The sequence below is a fragment of the Salvelinus namaycush genome, chromosome 12 (genome assembly GCF_016432855.1).
Source record: "Salvelinus namaycush isolate Seneca chromosome 12, SaNama_1.0, whole genome shotgun sequence".
Lineage (NCBI taxonomy): Eukaryota > Metazoa > Chordata > Actinopteri > Salmoniformes > Salmonidae > Salvelinus > Salvelinus namaycush.
The window spans coordinates 626,031-644,236 of NC_052318.1; the positions used below are offsets into that span (position 1 = coordinate 626,031).

At 38.6% G+C, this 18,206-nt stretch overlaps 1 protein-coding gene across 1 annotated transcript in view; it reads left to right on the forward strand.

The window, feature by feature from the left end:
- The window catches only part of LOC120056726 (short transient receptor potential channel 6-like), an 82,785-nt gene that overhangs the window by 42,587 nt on the left and 21,992 nt on the right, over positions 1 to 18,206 (forward strand). The window contains exons 10-11 of the mRNA XM_039004931.1: positions 8,793 to 9,029; positions 9,228 to 9,380. Of these exons, the coding sequence (XP_038860859.1) occupies positions 8,793 to 9,029; positions 9,228 to 9,380 (390 nt within the window). The remainder of the gene's footprint in view (positions 1 to 8,792; positions 9,030 to 9,227; positions 9,381 to 18,206) is intronic.

The following is an 18,206-nucleotide window of genomic DNA, read 5'->3' on the forward strand; positions in this document are numbered from 1 at the left end:
TTCCAGTTCTCTGCTGCCAATGACTGGAACGAACTGCAAAAATCACTGAAGCTGGAGATTCATATCTCCCTCACTAACTTTAACTTCTTATGGCTGCAAGGGGCAGTATTGAGTAGCCAGTTAAATCGTGCCCATTTCAAACGGCCTCGTACTCAATTCTTGCTCGTACAATATGCATATTATTATTACTATTGGATAGAAAACACTCTCTAGTTTCTAAAACCGTTTGAATTATTTCTCTGAGTGAAACATAACTCATTCTGCAGCACATTTCCTGACCAGGAAGTGGAATGTCAGAAATCGATGCTCTGTTCAACTTCCTGCCTATACATGGGCATGATACGTAAGAGTCTACGTACACTTCATACACCTTCCCCTGGTTGTCAAGAGGCGGTGAGAGAAGAAATTTCGTGTTTATCTTGGTCTGAGGTGGAATTAAAGCTCTTTGTATGACGTGACCGTCCATTTCCTGTTTCTGGAGCGAGCGAAAGGGGACATGGATTTGCCTTCTGTTTAGCTGTCGTTATGGACGACTAACATCTCCGGTTTAGATTTTATTTGATACATGTGACCATATCATCGTAAAGTATGTTTTTTCAATATAGTTTAATCAGATTATTGAAATTTTTTCGGGAGTTTTGCCGTGTTCCGTTCTCTGACTTTGTTGACGTTGGAGAGATCCGTGCCACTTGGCAAGTGCCCATGCTAAATCAAGAGGGAAATTTGCCGTTCCAGATCCAAACAACGACTGTTCTGGACAAAGGACACCTTGTCCAACATTCTGACGGAAGATCACCAAAAGTAAGAAACATTTTATGATGCTATTTCTAATATCTGTCGTGCATGTGAACTGGTCGTCGGCGCCCAAGTGTTTCTGGCTATTGTGGCTACGCTAATATAACGCTATATTGTGTTTTCGCTGTAAAACACTTGATAAATCGGAAATATTGTCTGGAATCACAAGATGCCTGTCTTTCAATTGCTGTATACTATGTATTTTTCAGAAATGTTTTATGATGAGTATTTAGTTATTTGGCGTTGGTGTCTGTAATTTTTCTGTCTGCTTTCGGTGCAATTTCTGACTGTAGCTGCAATGTAAACTATGATTTATACCTGAAATATGCACATTTTTCTAACAAAACATATGCTATACAATAAATATGTTATCAGACTGTCATCTGATGAAGTTGTTTCTTGGTTAGTGGCTATTTATATCTTTATTTGGTCGAATTTGTGATAGCTACTGATGGAGTAAAAAACTGATGGAGTAAGAAAAGTGGTGTCTTTTGCTAACGTGGTTAGCTAATAGATTTACATATTCTGTCTTCCCTGTAAAACATTTTAAAAATCGGACATGTTGGCTTGATTCACAAGATGTGTACCTTTCATATGCTGTATTGGACTTGTTAATGTGTGAAAGTTAAATATTTAAAAAAAATATCTTTTGAATTTCGCGCCCTGCACTTTGAGCTGGCTGTTGTCATAAGTGTACCGACGTCGGGCTTGCACGCCAAACAGGTTAAGCACCAGCTATCAGAGCAGCTCACAGATCACCGCACCTGTACATAGCCCATCAGTAAATAGCCCATCCAACTACCTCATCCCCATACTGATATCTTTTTCTTTCTCCTTTGCACCCCAGTATCTCTACTTGCACATTCATCTTCTGCACATCTATCACTCCAGTGTTTAAATTGCTAAATTGTAATTATTTCTCCACTATGGCCTATTTATTGTCTTACCTCCCTAATCTTACCTCTTTTGCACACACTGTATATAGCCTTTTTTTCTATTGTGTTATTGACTGTATGTTTGTTTTTTCCATGTGTAACTCTGTGTTGTTATTGTTATTTGTGTCACACTGCTTTGCTTTATCTTGGCCAGGTTGCAGTTGTAAATGAGAACTTGTTCTCAACTGGCCTACCTGGTTAAATAAATGTGAAATAAATCAATTTAAATTAAATAAAAAAATTAAGAAGAGAGAAATAGGAAATGATTTAGCCTTTAAGAACAACTGTAAGTGTTTCCCAAAGTGTAGATGGAGAAATCGAATCTGTTTTATTTGTCTTAATAAAGACATAATTTGCATTCGATAGAACGGTGCAGAATGAATTGTTTGAAAGTAAAGATGAGTTAAGTCTCCATGGGGGGCGATCTGTATATACAATGAGAGGTTGAGTGACAGAGGAACATGGTCACTAACAACAATGGCGGAGAATTCTACTTTCTTAACAGAGGGGAGAAGGGCTTTATCTACAAAAAAGTAGTATATTCTGGAATAGGACATGTGAAAAGAGAGAACCAGACACCGTAACAAAACAGAGGTGTTAAAGAGAACCAGACACCATAACAAAACAGAGGTGTTAAAGAGAACCAGACACCATAACAAAACAGAGGTGTTAAAGAGAACCAGACACCATAACAAAACAGAGGTGTTAAAGAGAACCAGACACCATAACAAAACAGAGGTGTTAAAGAGAACCAGACACCATAACAAAACAGAGGTGTTAAAGAGAACCAGACACCATAACAAAACAGAGGTGTTAAAGAGAACCAGACACCATAACAAAACAGAGGTGTGAAAGAGAACCAGACACCGTAACAAAACAGAGGTGTTAAAGAGAACCAGACACCGTAACAAAACAGAGGTGTTAAAGAGAACCAGACACCGTAACAAAACAGAGGTGTTAAAGAGAACCAGACACCGTAACAAAACAGAGGTGTTAAAGAGAACCAGACACCGTAACAAAACAGAGGTGTTAAAGAGAACCAGACACCGTAACAAAACAGAGGTGTTAAAGAGAACCAGACACCGTAACAAAACAGAGGTGTTAAAGAGAACCAGACACCGTAACAAAACAGAGGTGTTAAAGAGAACCAGACACCGTAACAAAACAGAGGTGTTAAAGAGAACCAGACACCGTAACAAAACAGAGGTGTTAAAGAGAACCAGACACCATAACAAAACAGAGGTGTTAAAGAGAACCAGACACCGTAACAAAACAGAGGTGTTAAAGAGAACCAGACACCATAACAAAACAGAGGTGTTAAAGAGAACCAGACACCATAACAAAACAGAGGTGTTAAAGAGAACCAGACACCGTAACAAAACAGAGGTGTTAAAGAGAACCAGACACCATAACAAAACAGAGGTGTTAAAGAGAACCAGACACCATAACAAAACAGAGGTGTTAAAGAGAACCAGACACCATAACAAAACAGAGGTGTTAAAGAGAACCAGACACCATAACAAAACAGAGGTGTTAAAGAGAACCAGACACCATAACAAAACAGAGGTGTTAAAGAGAACCAGACACCATAACAAAACAGAGGTGTGAAAGAGAACCAGACACCATAACAAAACAGAGGTGTTAAAGAGAACCAGACACCATAACAAAACAAAACAGAGGTGTTAAAGAGAACCAGACACCATAACAAAACAGAGGTGTTAAAGAGAACCAGACACCGTAACAAAACAGAGGTGTTAAAGAGAACCCGACACCATAACAAAACAGAGGTGTTAAAGAGAACCAGACACCGTAACAAAACAGAGGTGTGAAAAGAGAGAACCAGACACCGTAACAAAACAGAGGTGTTAAAGAGAACCAGACACCATAACAAAACAAAACAGAGGTGTTAAAGAGAACCAGACACCATAACAAAACAGAGGTGTTAAAGAGAACCAGACACCGTAACAAAACAGAGGTGTTAAAGAGAACCCGACACCATAACAAAACAGAGGTGTTAAAGAGAACCAGACACCGTAACAAAACAGAGGTGTGAAAAGAGAGAACCAGACACCGTAACAAAACAGAGGTGTGAAAAGAGAGAACCAGACACCGTAACAAAACAGAGGTGTTAAAGAGAACCAGACACCGTAACAAAACAGAGGTGTTAAAGAGAACCAGACACCGTAACAAAACAGAGGTGTTAAAGAGAACCAGACACCATAACAAAACAAAACAGAGGTGTTAAAGAGAACCAGACACCATAACAAAACAAAACAGAGGTGTTAAAGAGAACCAGACACCATAACAAAACAAAACAGAGGTGTTAAAGAGAACCAGACACCATAACAAAACAGAGGTGTTAAAGAGAACCAGACACCATAACAAAACAGAGGTGTTAAAGAGAACCAGACACCGTAACAAAACAGAGGTGTTAAAGAGAACCAGACACCATAACAAAACAGAGGTGTTAAAGAGAACCAGACACCATAACAAAACAGAGGTGTTAAAGAGAACCAGACACCGTAACAAAACAGAGGTGTTAAAGAGAACCAGACACCGTAACAAAACAGAGGTGTTAAAGAGAACCAGACACCGTAACAAAACAGAGGTGTTAAAGAGAACCAGACACCGTAACAAAACAGAGGTGTTAAAGAGAACCAGACACCATAACAAAACAGAGGTGTTAAAGAGAACCAGACACCGTAACAAAACAGAGGTGTTAAAGAGAACCAGACACCGTAACAAAACAGAGGTGTTAAAGAGAACCAGACACCGTAACAAAACAGAGGTGTTAAAGAGAACCAGACACCGTAACAAAACAGAGGTGTGAAATGAGAGAACCAGACACCAGGGGCGTGCTCAGTCCACCTTTTTCTGTAGTCCACAATCATCTTTTTTGTCTCGCTCACGTTGAGGGAGAGATTGTTATCCTGGCACCACACGGCCAGGTCTCTGACCTCCTCCCTATAGGCTGTCTCATCGTTGAGGGAGAGATTGTTATCCTGGCACCACACGGCCAGGTCTCTGACCTCCTCCCTATAGGCTGTCTCATCGTTGAGGGAGAGATTGTTATCCTGGCACCACACGGCCAGGTCTCTGACCTCCTCCCTATAGGCTGTCTCATCGTTGTAGGTGATCAGGACAATCAATGTTGTGTCGTCGGCAAACTTAATGATGGTGTTGGAGTCGTGTTGTGCCATGCAATCATGGGTGAACAGGGAGTACAGGAGGGGACTGAGCACGCACCCCTGAGGGGCCCCCGTGTTGAGGATCAGTGTGGCAGATGTGTTGCTACCCTTACCACCTGGGGGCGGCCCGTCAGGAAGTCCAGGATCCAGTTGCAGAGGGAGGTGTTTAGTCCCAGGGTCCTTAGCTTAGTGATGAGCTTTGAGGGCCACTATGGTGTTGAACGCTGAGCTGTAGTCAATGAATAGCATTCTCACGTAGGTGTTCTTTTAGTCCAGGTGAGAAAGAGCAGTGTGGAGTGCAAAAATAGAGATTGCATCATTTGTGGATCTGTTGGGGCGGTATGCAAATTGGAGTGGGTCTAGGGTCTCTGGGATAATGGTTTTGATGTGAGCCATGACCAGCCTTTCAAAGCACTTCATGACCTCAGACGTGAGTGCTACGGGTCGGTAGTCATTTAGGCAGGTTACCTTAGTGTTCTTGGGCACAGGGACTATGGTGGTCTGCTTGAAATATGTTGGTATTACAGACTTGGTCAGGGACAGGTTGAAAATGTCAGTGAAGACACTTGCCAGTTGGTCAGCGCATGCTCGGACTACAAGTCCTGTTAATCCGTCTGGTCCTGTGGCCTTGTGAATGTTGACCTGTTTAAAGGTCTTACTCACAACGGCTACGGAGAGCGTGATCACACAGGCATCCGGAACATGCTCTCATGCATGTTTCAGTGTTGCTGCCTCGAAGCAAGCATAGAAGTTATTTTGCTCGTCTGGTAGGCCCGTGTCACTGGGCAGCTGGTAGCTGTGCTTCCCTTTGTAGTCCATAATAGTTTGCATGCCCTGCCACATCCGACAAGAGTCGGAGCTGGTTTAGTACTATTCAATCTTATTCCTGAATTGACGCTTTGCCTGTTTAATGGTTCGTCGGAGGGCATAGCGGGATTTCTTATAAGCATCTGGGTTAGAGTCCCGCTCCTTGAAAGCGGCAGCTCTACCCTTTATCTCAGTGCGGATTTTGCCTGTAATCCATGGCTTCTGATTGGGGTATGTACGTACGGTCACTGTGGGGATGACGCCATCGATACACGTATTGATGAAGCCAGGGACTAATGTGTTGTATTCCTCAATGCCATCGGAAGAATCCCAGAACATATTCCAGTCTGTGCTAGCATAACAGTCCTGTAGCTTAGCATCTGCGTAAACTGACCACTTCCTTATTGGAGCGAGTCCCTGGTACTCCCTGGTTTAGTTTTTGCTCGTAAGCAGGAATCAGGAGGATAGAGTTTTGATCAGATTTGCCAAATGGAGGGCGAGGGAGAGCGTGGTACGCGTCTCTGTGTGAGGAGTAAAGGTGGTCTAGAGTTTTTTTTCCCTCTGGTTGCACATTTAACATGCTGGTAGAAATGAGGATTTAAGTATCCCTTAAACATAAAAAACCCACGTTAGACATTTAACATGTGTTACTAGTGCCAGCTACGTACATGGATACAGGTCATGTTCAGTCGATTCTAGATGTAGCTAGCTAGGTAGTTGTCCATATGTCAAGCTATATCTCAGCTAGCTAACTGCTAGAAATGGAGGAGAAGTGCTTAACTAAATCCACCGCCACATTCAAATAGCCCAGTCAGTGCTTGAGCACTCCGGTTTTTGTTGTGCGTAGCTAGCCATGCTAGCAAGTCAGCCGAATGTCCCTGTTGTCTGAAATCTTCTCAGCCAAGTATAGACGTAGTGAAGACGTCACTCGGTGCTTCTGGAGATGAGCCATGTAGAAATACATCTCAAAGTAAATGTAGCTAGCTAGCCAGATAGTAAACAGTCAAGTGTCTCCAGCCAGCTCCCGCTTGAGTGTGATGTATTAGTTGCCATTAGTCTCAGTCAAATATAACAAAAAAAATAAGTCTGTGCTCCTGGAATGAGAAGATAAAACAACATTGCTTTCATGTGAAAAGTAATATCCAAGTGGATGTCATGAAAATCAGTCCGTTGTCAGCCAGCAAATGCTAGCAAATTAGCCAGCCAGCCAGCCATATATTCCTCCAGCCCGACTGCTAGCCTTCCTCGATCAGCTTTACCCTATGCGCATAGAAGACGGGGAGGGTGTAGGAGCTGAAACTTGATCCCCTTCTTGTTGAGACCGGTTTTGATGTCCTTGAATTCAGCTCGTTTCTTCACAAGGTTGGCACTCCAGGTCCGGGTAGAAGCATATATCTTGGCCACAGAATTTTGGTTCACGCTCCCTTGCCCAGCACATTGCACGTTCCTTGTCTTGGTAATAATGAAAGCGGGCTATGATTAACCTAGGTTGCTCTTGGGTTTAGGGGAGAGGGATCTGTGCACTCGGTCGAGCTCTGGCGGCTTGTCCAAGACACCTTTACCCATCACTTCCACCAGCATGTTGGAGACAAATTTCACAGGGTTGACTCCAGTCTTAATTCTCTCCATGACGCCAACAATCGGATGTTTTCCCTTCTGGCATAATTCTCCAGCGTATCTACCTTGGAAAGTAGAGCTGTGTTGGCTGTTTCCATATGAGAGACAGCTCAGAAATCCGCTCGGTGTTGTCAATGGAGAAACCTGCTAGTGTAGTGAGGCATCGCCCAAACGTGTTGACTGTTTCGCAAAAGGCGTCAATGGAAGTTTTGGAGAGGTGTAAGCGAAGTGCTGAGGAGACAAGCCATATCCTCTTTTAGGCTACTTCTTTGTTTTGCTACCTCAGCTACAAGCGTGGTCATAGACAAGGCCTCCGACTCTGCAGGGCTCTCCATTTTCCGTAGTTGGTTCGGCCTTCGACGATGTGTTGGTCGTAGCAGTTCTCTTTGGGTTGGTCTTGCTCATGGTACCATAAAAAGTGATTAAAAGAATATAACAAACTGATACATCAACATAAAAACTTACAGCGGCGTGTAAAAACTTTAAAATAAATGTTTAATTGGGTACCTTTCTCAAACACGTCTTCTTACATCGCCTGACCGGAAATCTACCATTACTACACAATACTAACTGAAATGTCAAAGTGAAAAGAAGGAAACTCGTACAGAATAAAACTATTCCAAAATATGCATCCTGTTTGCAAAAAGGCACTAAAGTAAAACTGCAAAACATGTGGCAAAGAAATTAACTTAGTCTTGAATACAAGGTGTTATGTTTGGGGCAAATCCAACATCACTGAGTACCACTTTTCATATTTTCAAGCATGGTGGTGGCTGCATCATGTTAGGGGTATGCTTGTCATTGGCAAGGACTAGGGAGTTTTTTGGGATAAAAAAAACAGAATAGAGCTAAGCACAGGCAAAATCCTACAGGAAAACTTGTTTCAGTCTGCTTTCCAACAGTCACTGGGAGGCAAATTCACCTTTCAGCAGGACAATAACCTAAAACAAGGCCAAATATATATGAGTTGCTTACCAAGATGACATTGAATGTTCCTGAGTGACCTAGTTACAGTTTTGACTTAAATCGTCTTGAAAATCTATGGCAAGACTTGAAAATGGCTGTCTAGTAATGATCAACAACCAACTTGACAGAGCTTGAAGAATTTTACAAAGAAATATCTGCAAATATTGTACAATCCAGGTGTGAAAAGCTCTAAGAGAGTTACCCAGAAAGATTCACAGCTGTAATCACTGGCAAAGGTGATTCTAACATGTATTGACTCAGGGGTGTGAATACTTACGTAAATTACAAATCTCTTCATTTAATTTTCAATCAATTAGCAAACATTTCTAAAAACATGTTTTCACTTTGTCATTATGGTGTACTGTAATCTATTTAATCTACATTGAATTCAGGCTGTAACACAACTAAATGTAAAGTAAGTCCAGTGGAATAATCTGAACTGGGGTGAAAGGAGCATCTATGAACTACTTTATCCCTCCCTCAGGTATGATTTGGGCGGAGGTAAAGGAGATCTGGTCCCAGGGAGCGGGAGAATACCTCTTAGAACCCTGGAACTTCCTGGACTTCGGAATGTTGGCCATCTTCCTGGCGTCCTTCAGTTCTCGCTTCTCTGCCTATAACCACACCCACTCAGCCCAGCTATACGTCCACACACACTACACCCACCTCTCTACGCTGGACAACATCACCCTTCCACCACACGTACACTACTACACACTGGGTGAGTACACACACACACACACACACACACACACACATACACACATACACACATACACACATACACACACACACACACACACACACACACACACACACACACACACACACACACACACACACACACACACACCTTGGACTTGAGTCAATCATTCATTTAATGAATCAACCAACCAACCAATCAATCAATCACCCCCAGCTCGTCTCTCCTGGTTGCCCTCTGACCCCCAGCTGATATCTGAGGGGCTGTATGCGGTTGCCGTGGTGCTCAGTTTCAGCCGCATCGCCTACATCCTGCCAGCCAATGAAAGCTTCGGACCGCTGCAGATATCCCTAGGACGAACTGTTAAAGGTACACACACACACCTAACTAATTGCTATTTATGCAGCCAGGTCCCCCATGACACAAGTCAATATTTGACGTTCGTCCATGTCTAAGGATGTCGGAAGATGACGTGGAAAGCGGCCGCTAGGGGCAACAGTGAGCGGTGTTACCTTCAAGGTTTTCGGTTTTGCTAGGGTGTTGTGGACAGGGATGGCGGATGGGCGTAAGCATTTGCCTCTGATTCCAAAGTTTGCAAGTTTGAGTCCAGTGATATAAAGTTGTTTTTGGTATTTTTGTTTTAAGCCTATCCTTAACATTAACTCTTACCTTAACCAACCAATCGGAGTTCATGCCTGAACTGAACTCCAACCTTATATGCAGATTTAATGCCTAAACTTAGCCTTAAACACTTCTGACTGTTATTCTTGGAAAAATGTTGAAATTTGACGTTTGAGAAACATGGATGAACGTCTAATTCTGACGTGAGACTGTGAGAGCTAGTTGAGATCTAGTCGGGCTGCATGTTTCGTCACAACATTCTTTTGAAGACTGACTCCAGACAAAATGTTCTAATCAATGCCTTCTCAATTGGTGTTGATAAAGAATTAGGGGGCATTGTAGTGGCTTGGAAAAACAATCACATTTCTAAACGAGGCAAATCATTAGTAGGAAAACCTTGTCATCATTGTGATGTCGTCAAATTGTCTTTAGACATAGTATAGCGTTAACTATATAGCCAAGACTGAGGGGAGACACCGGATTTTAGCTAGCTAACTTTAGCATTGCTAAGTACTTTTGACAAACCTTGATAGCTAATGATAACATTGCCATCTGTCTAAAGTAAAATTGACGACATCATAATGATGGCAAAGTTGTTTACTACTAATTATTTACTGTATTAACATTCACACCAGATTATCTCATATATGACACCAACACCACAATAACCTCTGTTACTCTACCAGATTATATCATATATAACACCAACACCACAATAACCTCTGTTACTCTACCAGATTATATCATATATAACACCAACACCACAATAACCTCTCTGTTACTCTACCAGATTATATCATATATAACACCAACACCACAATAACCTCTGTTACTCTACCAGATTATATCATATATAACACCAACACCACAATAACCTCTCTGTTACTCTACCAGATTATATCATATATAACACCAACACCACAATAACCTCTGTTACTCTACCAGATTATATCATATATAACACCAACACCACAATAACCTCTCTGTTACTCTACCAGATTATATCATATATAACACCAACACCACATTAACCTCTGTTACTCTACCAGATTATATCATATATAACACCAACACCACAATAACCTCTGTTACTCTACCAGATTATATCATATATAACACCAACACCACAATAACCTCTCTGTTACTCTACCAGATTATATCATATATAACACCAACACCACAATAACCTCTGTTACTCTACCAGATTATATCATATATAACACCAACACCACAATAACCTCTCTGTTACTCTACCAGATTATATCATATATAACACCAACACCACAATAACCTCTGTTACTCTACCAGATTATATCATATATAACACCACAATAACCTCTGTTACTCTACCAGATTATATCATATATAACACCAACACCACAATAACCTCTCTGTTACTCTACCAGATTATATCATATATAACACCAACACCACAATAACCTCTCTGTTACTCTACCAGATTATATCATATATAACACCAACACCACAATAACCTCTCTGTTACTCTACCAGATTATATCATATATAACACCAACACCACAATAACCTCTGTTACTCTACCAGATTATATCATATATAACACCAACACCACAATAACCTCTGTTACTCTACCAGATTATATCATAATTAACACCAACACCACAATAACCTCTCTGTTACTCTACCAGATTATATCATATATAACACCAACACCACAATAACCTCTGTTACTCTACCAGATTATATCATATATAACACCAACACCACAATAACCTCTCTGTTACTCTACCAGATTATATCATAATTAACACCAACACCAACACCACAATAACCTCTGTTACTCTACCAGATTATATCATATATAACACCAACACCACAATAACCTATGTTACTCTACCAGATTATATCATATATAACACCAACACCACAATAACCTCTCTGTTACTCTACCAGATTATATCATATATGACACCAACACCACAATAACCTCTCTGTTACTCTACCAGATTATATCATATATAACACCAACACCACAATAACCTCTCTGTTAATCTACCAGATTATATCATATATAACACCAACACCACAATAACCTCTGTTACTCTACCAGATTATATCATATATAACACCAACACCACAATAACCTCTCTGTTACTCTACCAGATTATATCATATATAACACCAACACCACAATAACCTCTGTTACTCTACCAGATTATATCATATATAACACCAACACCACAATAACCTCTCTGTTACTCTACCAGATTATATAATATATAACACCAACACCACAATAACCTCTCTGTTACTCTACCAGATTATACCATATATAACACCAACACCACAATAACCTCTCTGTTACTCTACCAGATTATATCATATATAACACCAACACCACAATAACCTCTCTGTTACTCTACCAGATTATATCATATATAACACCAACACCACAATAACCTCTCTGTTACTCTACCAGATTATATCATATATAACACCAACACCACAATAACCTCTGTTACTCTACCAGATTATATCATATATAACACCAACACCACAATAACCTCTCTGTTACTCTACCAGATTATATCATATATAACACCAACACCACAATAACCTTTGTTACTCTACCAGATTATATCATATATAACACCAACAACACAATAACCTCTCTGTTACTCTACCAGATTATATCATATATAACACCAACACCACAATAACCTCTGTTACTCTACCAGATTATATCATATATAACACCAACACCACAATAACCTCTGTTACTCTACCAGATTATATCATATATAACACCAACACCACAATAACCTCTCTGTTACTCTACCAGATTATATCATATATAACACCAACACCACAATAACCTCTGTTACTCTACCAGATTATATCATATATAACACCAACACCACAATAACCTCTCTGTTACTCTACCAGATTATATCATATATAACACCAACACCACAATAACCTCTGTTACTCTACCAGATTACATCATATATAACCCCAACACCACAATAACCTCTGTTACTCTACCAGATTATATCATATATAACACCAACACCACAATAACCTCTGTTACTCTACCAGATTATATCATATATAACACCAACACCACAATAACCTCTGTTACTCTACCAGATTATATCATATATAACACCAACACCACAATAACCTCTCTGTTACTCTACCAGATTATATCATATATAACACCAACATCACAATAACCTCTGTTACTCTACCAGATTATATCATATATAACATCAACACCACAATAACCTTTCTGTTACTCTACCAGATTATATCATATATAACACCAACACCACAATAACCTCTCTGTTACTCTACCAGATTATATCATATATAACACCAACACCACAATAACCTCTGTTACTCTACCAGATTATATCATATATAACACCAACACCACAATAACCTCTCTGTTACTCTACCAGATTATATAATATATAACACCAACACCACAATAACCTCTCTGTTACTCTACCAGATTATACCATATATAACACCAACACCACAATAACCTCTCTGTTACTCTACCAGATTATATCATATATAACACCAACACCACAATAACCTCTCTGTTACTCTACCAGATTATATCATATATAACACCAACACCACAATAACCTCTCTGTTACTCTACCAGATTATATCATATATAACACCAACACCACAATAACCTCTCTGTTAATCTACCAGATTATATCATATATAACACCAACACCACAATAACCTCTGTTACTCTACCAGATTATATCATATATAACACCAACACCACAATAACCTCTCTGTTACTCTACCAGATTATATCATATATAACACCAACACCACAATAACCTCTGTTACTCTACCAGATTATATCATATATAACACCAACACCACAATAACCTCTCTGTTACTCTACCAGATTATATAATATATAACACCAACACCACAATAACCTCTCTGTTACTCTACCAGATTATACCATATATAACACCAACACCACAATAACCTCTCTGTTACTCTACCAGATTATATCATATATAACACCAACACCACAATAACCTCTCTGTTACTCTACCAGATTATATCATATATAACACCAACACCACAATAACCTCTCTGTTACTCTACCAGATTATATCATATATAACACCAACACCACAATAACCTCTGTTACTCTACCAGATTATATCATATATAACACCAACACCACAATAACCTCTCTGTTACTCTACCAGATTATATCATATATAACACCAACACCACAATAACCTTTGTTACTCTACCAGATTATATCATATATAACACCAACAACACAATAACCTCTCTGTTACTCTACCAGATTATATCATATATAACACCAACACCACAATAACCTCTGTTACTCTACCAGATTATATCATATATAACACCAACACCACAATAACCTCTGTTACTCTACCAGATTATATCATATATAACACCAACACCACAATAACCTCTCTGTTACTCTACCAGATTATATCATATATAACACCAACACCACAATAACCTCTGTTACTCTACCAGATTATATCATATATAACACCAACACCACAATAACCTCTCTGTTACTCTACCAGATTATATCATATATAACACCAACACCACAATAACCTCTGTTACTCTACCAGATTACATCATATATAACCCCAACACCACAATAACCTCTCTGTTACTCTACCAGATTATATCATATATAACACCAACACCACAATAACCTCTGTTACTCTACCAGATTATATCATATATAACATCAACACCACAATAACCTTTCTGTTACTCTACCAGATTATATCATATATAACACCAACACCACAATAACCTCTCTGTTACTCTACCAGATTATATCATATATAACACCAACACCACAATAACCTCTGTTACTCTACCAGATTATATCATATATAACACCAACACCACAATAACCTCTCTGTTACTCTACCAGATTATATAATATATAACACCAACACCACAATAACCTCTCTGTTACTCTACCAGATTATACCATATATAACACCAACACCACAATAACCTCTCTGTTACTCTACCAGATTATATCATATATAACACCAACACCACAATAACCTCTCTGTTACTCTACCAGATTATATCATATATAACACCAACACCACAATAACCTCTGTTACTCTACCAGATTATATCATATATAACACCAACACCACAATAACCTCTGTTACTCTACCAGATTATATCATATATAACACCAACACCACAATAACCTCTGTTACTCTACCAGATTATATCATATATAACACCAACACCACAATAACCTCTCTGTTACTCTACCAGATTATATCATATATAACACCAACACCACAATAACCTCTGTTACTCTACCAGATTATATCATATATAACACCAACACCACAATAACCTCTCTGTTACTCTACCAGATTATATAATATATAACACCAACACCACAATAACCTCTCTGTTACTCTACCAGATTATATCATATATAACACCAACACCACAATAACCTCTCTGTTACTCTACCAGATTATATCATATATAACACCAACACCACAATAACCTCTCTGTTACTCTACCAGATTATATCATATATAACACCAACACCACAATAACCTCTCTGTTACTCTACCAGATTATATCATATATAACACCAACACCACAATAACCTCTCTGTTAATCTACCAGATTATATCATATATAACACCAACACCACAATAACCTCTGTTACTCTACCAGATTATATCATATATAACACCAACACCACAATAACCTCTCTGTTACTCTACCAGATTATATCATATATAACACCAACACCACAATAACCTCTGTTACTCTACCAGATTATATCATATATAACACCAACACCACAATAACCTCTCTGTTACTCTACCAGATTATATCATATATAACACCAACACCACAATAACCTCTCTGTTACTCTACCAGATTATATCATATATAACACCAACACCACAATAACCTCTCTGTTACTCTACCAGATTATATCATATATAACACCAACACCACAATAACCTCTCTGTTACTCTACCAGATTATATCATATATAACACCAACACCACAATAACCTCTCTGTTACTCTACCAGATTATATCATATATAACACCAACACCACAATAACCTCTGTTACTCTACCAGATTATATCATATATAACACCAACACCACAATAACCTCTCTGTTACTCTACCAGATTATATCATATATAACACCAACACCACAATAACCTCTTGTTACTCTACCAGATTATATCATATATAACACCAACAACACAATAACCTCTCTGTTACTCTACCAGATTATATCATATATAACACCAACACCACAATAACCTCTGTTACTCTACCAGATTATATCATATATAACACCAACACCACAATAACCTCTGTTACTCTACCAGATTATATCATATATAACACCAACACCACAATAACCTCTCTGTTACTCTACCAGATTATATCATATATAACACCAACACCACAATAACCTCTGTTACTCTACCAGATTATATCATATATAACACCAACACCACAATAACCTCTCTGTTACTCTACCAGATTATATCATATATAACACCAACACCACAATAACCTCTGTTACTCTACCAGATTACATCATATATAACCCCAACACCACAATAACCTCTCTGTTACTCTACCAGATTATATCATATATAACACCAACACCACAATAACCTCTGTTACTCTACCAGATTATATCATATATAACATCAACACCACAATAACCTTCTGTTACTCTACCAGATTATATCATATATAACACCAACACCACAATAACCTTCTCTGTTACTCTACCAGATTATATCATATATAACACCAACACCACAATAACCTCTCTGTTACTCTACCAGATTATATCATATATAACACCAACACCACAATAACCTCTCTGTTACTCTACCAGATTATATCATATATAACACCAACACCACAATAACCTCTCTGTTACTCTACCAGATTATATAATATATAACACCAACACCACAATAACCTCTCTGTTACTCTACCAGATTATATCCATATATAACACCAACACCACAATAACCTCTCTGTTACTCTACCAGATTATATCATATATAACACCAACACCACAATAACCTCTCTGTTACTCTACCAGATTATATCATATATAACACCAACACCACAATAACCTCTCTGTTACTCTACCAGATTATATCATATATAACACCAACACCACAATAACCTCTCTGTTACTCTACCAGATTATATCATATATAACACCAACACCACAATAACCTCTGTTACTCTACCAGATTATATCATATATAACACCACAATAACCTCTGTTACTCTACCAGATTATATCATATATAACACCAACACCACAATAACCTCTCTGTTACTCTACCAGATTATATCATATATAACACCAACACCACAATAACCTCTGTTACTCTACCAGATTATATCATATATAACACCAACACCACAATAACCTCTCTGTTACTCTACCAGATTATATCATATATAACACCAACACCACAATAACCTCTGTTACTCTACCAGATTATATCATATATAACACCAACACCACAATAACCTCTCTGTTACTCTACCAGATTATATCATATATAACACAAACACCACAATAACCTCTCTGTTACTCTACCAGATTATATCATATATAACACCAACACCACAATAACCTCTGTTACTCTACCAGATTATATCATATATAACACCAACACCACAATAACCTCTGTTACTCTACCAGATTTATATCATATAACACCAACACCACAATAACCTCTGGTACTCTACCAGATTTATATCATACTATAACACCACACCCACAATAACCCTCTCTGTACTCTGACCAGATTAATATCATATATAGACACGACAGGGACCACGAATCCATAACCTCTGTTTACTCTACCAGATTAATATCAGTATATAAACACCAACACCACAATAACCTTTACTCTGTATATCTCTACCAGATTATATCATATATAACACCAACACCACAATAACTCTCTGTTTACTCTACCAGACTTATATCATATATAACACCAACACCACATAATCCTCTCCTGTTACTCTACCAGATTATATCATATAACACCACAACCACAATAACCTCTGTTACTCTACCAGATTATATCATATATAACACCAACACCACAATAACCTTTCTGTACTCTACCAGATTATATCATATATAACACCAACACACAAATACCTCTCTGTTACTCTACCAGATTAGTATCATATTATACACACCACAATAACCTCGGTTACTCCTACCCAGATTATCATCATATATAGACACCTAACACCACAATAACCTCCTCTGGTACTCTACCAGATTATATCATATATAAACACCAACACCCACAATAACCTCTCTGTTCCTCTACCAGATATATCATATATAACACCAACACCACAATAACCTCTCGTTACTCTACCAGAGTATATCATATATAACACCAAACAACAACACAATAACCAACTGTTACTCTACCAGATTATCTCATATATAACACCACAATAACCTCTGTT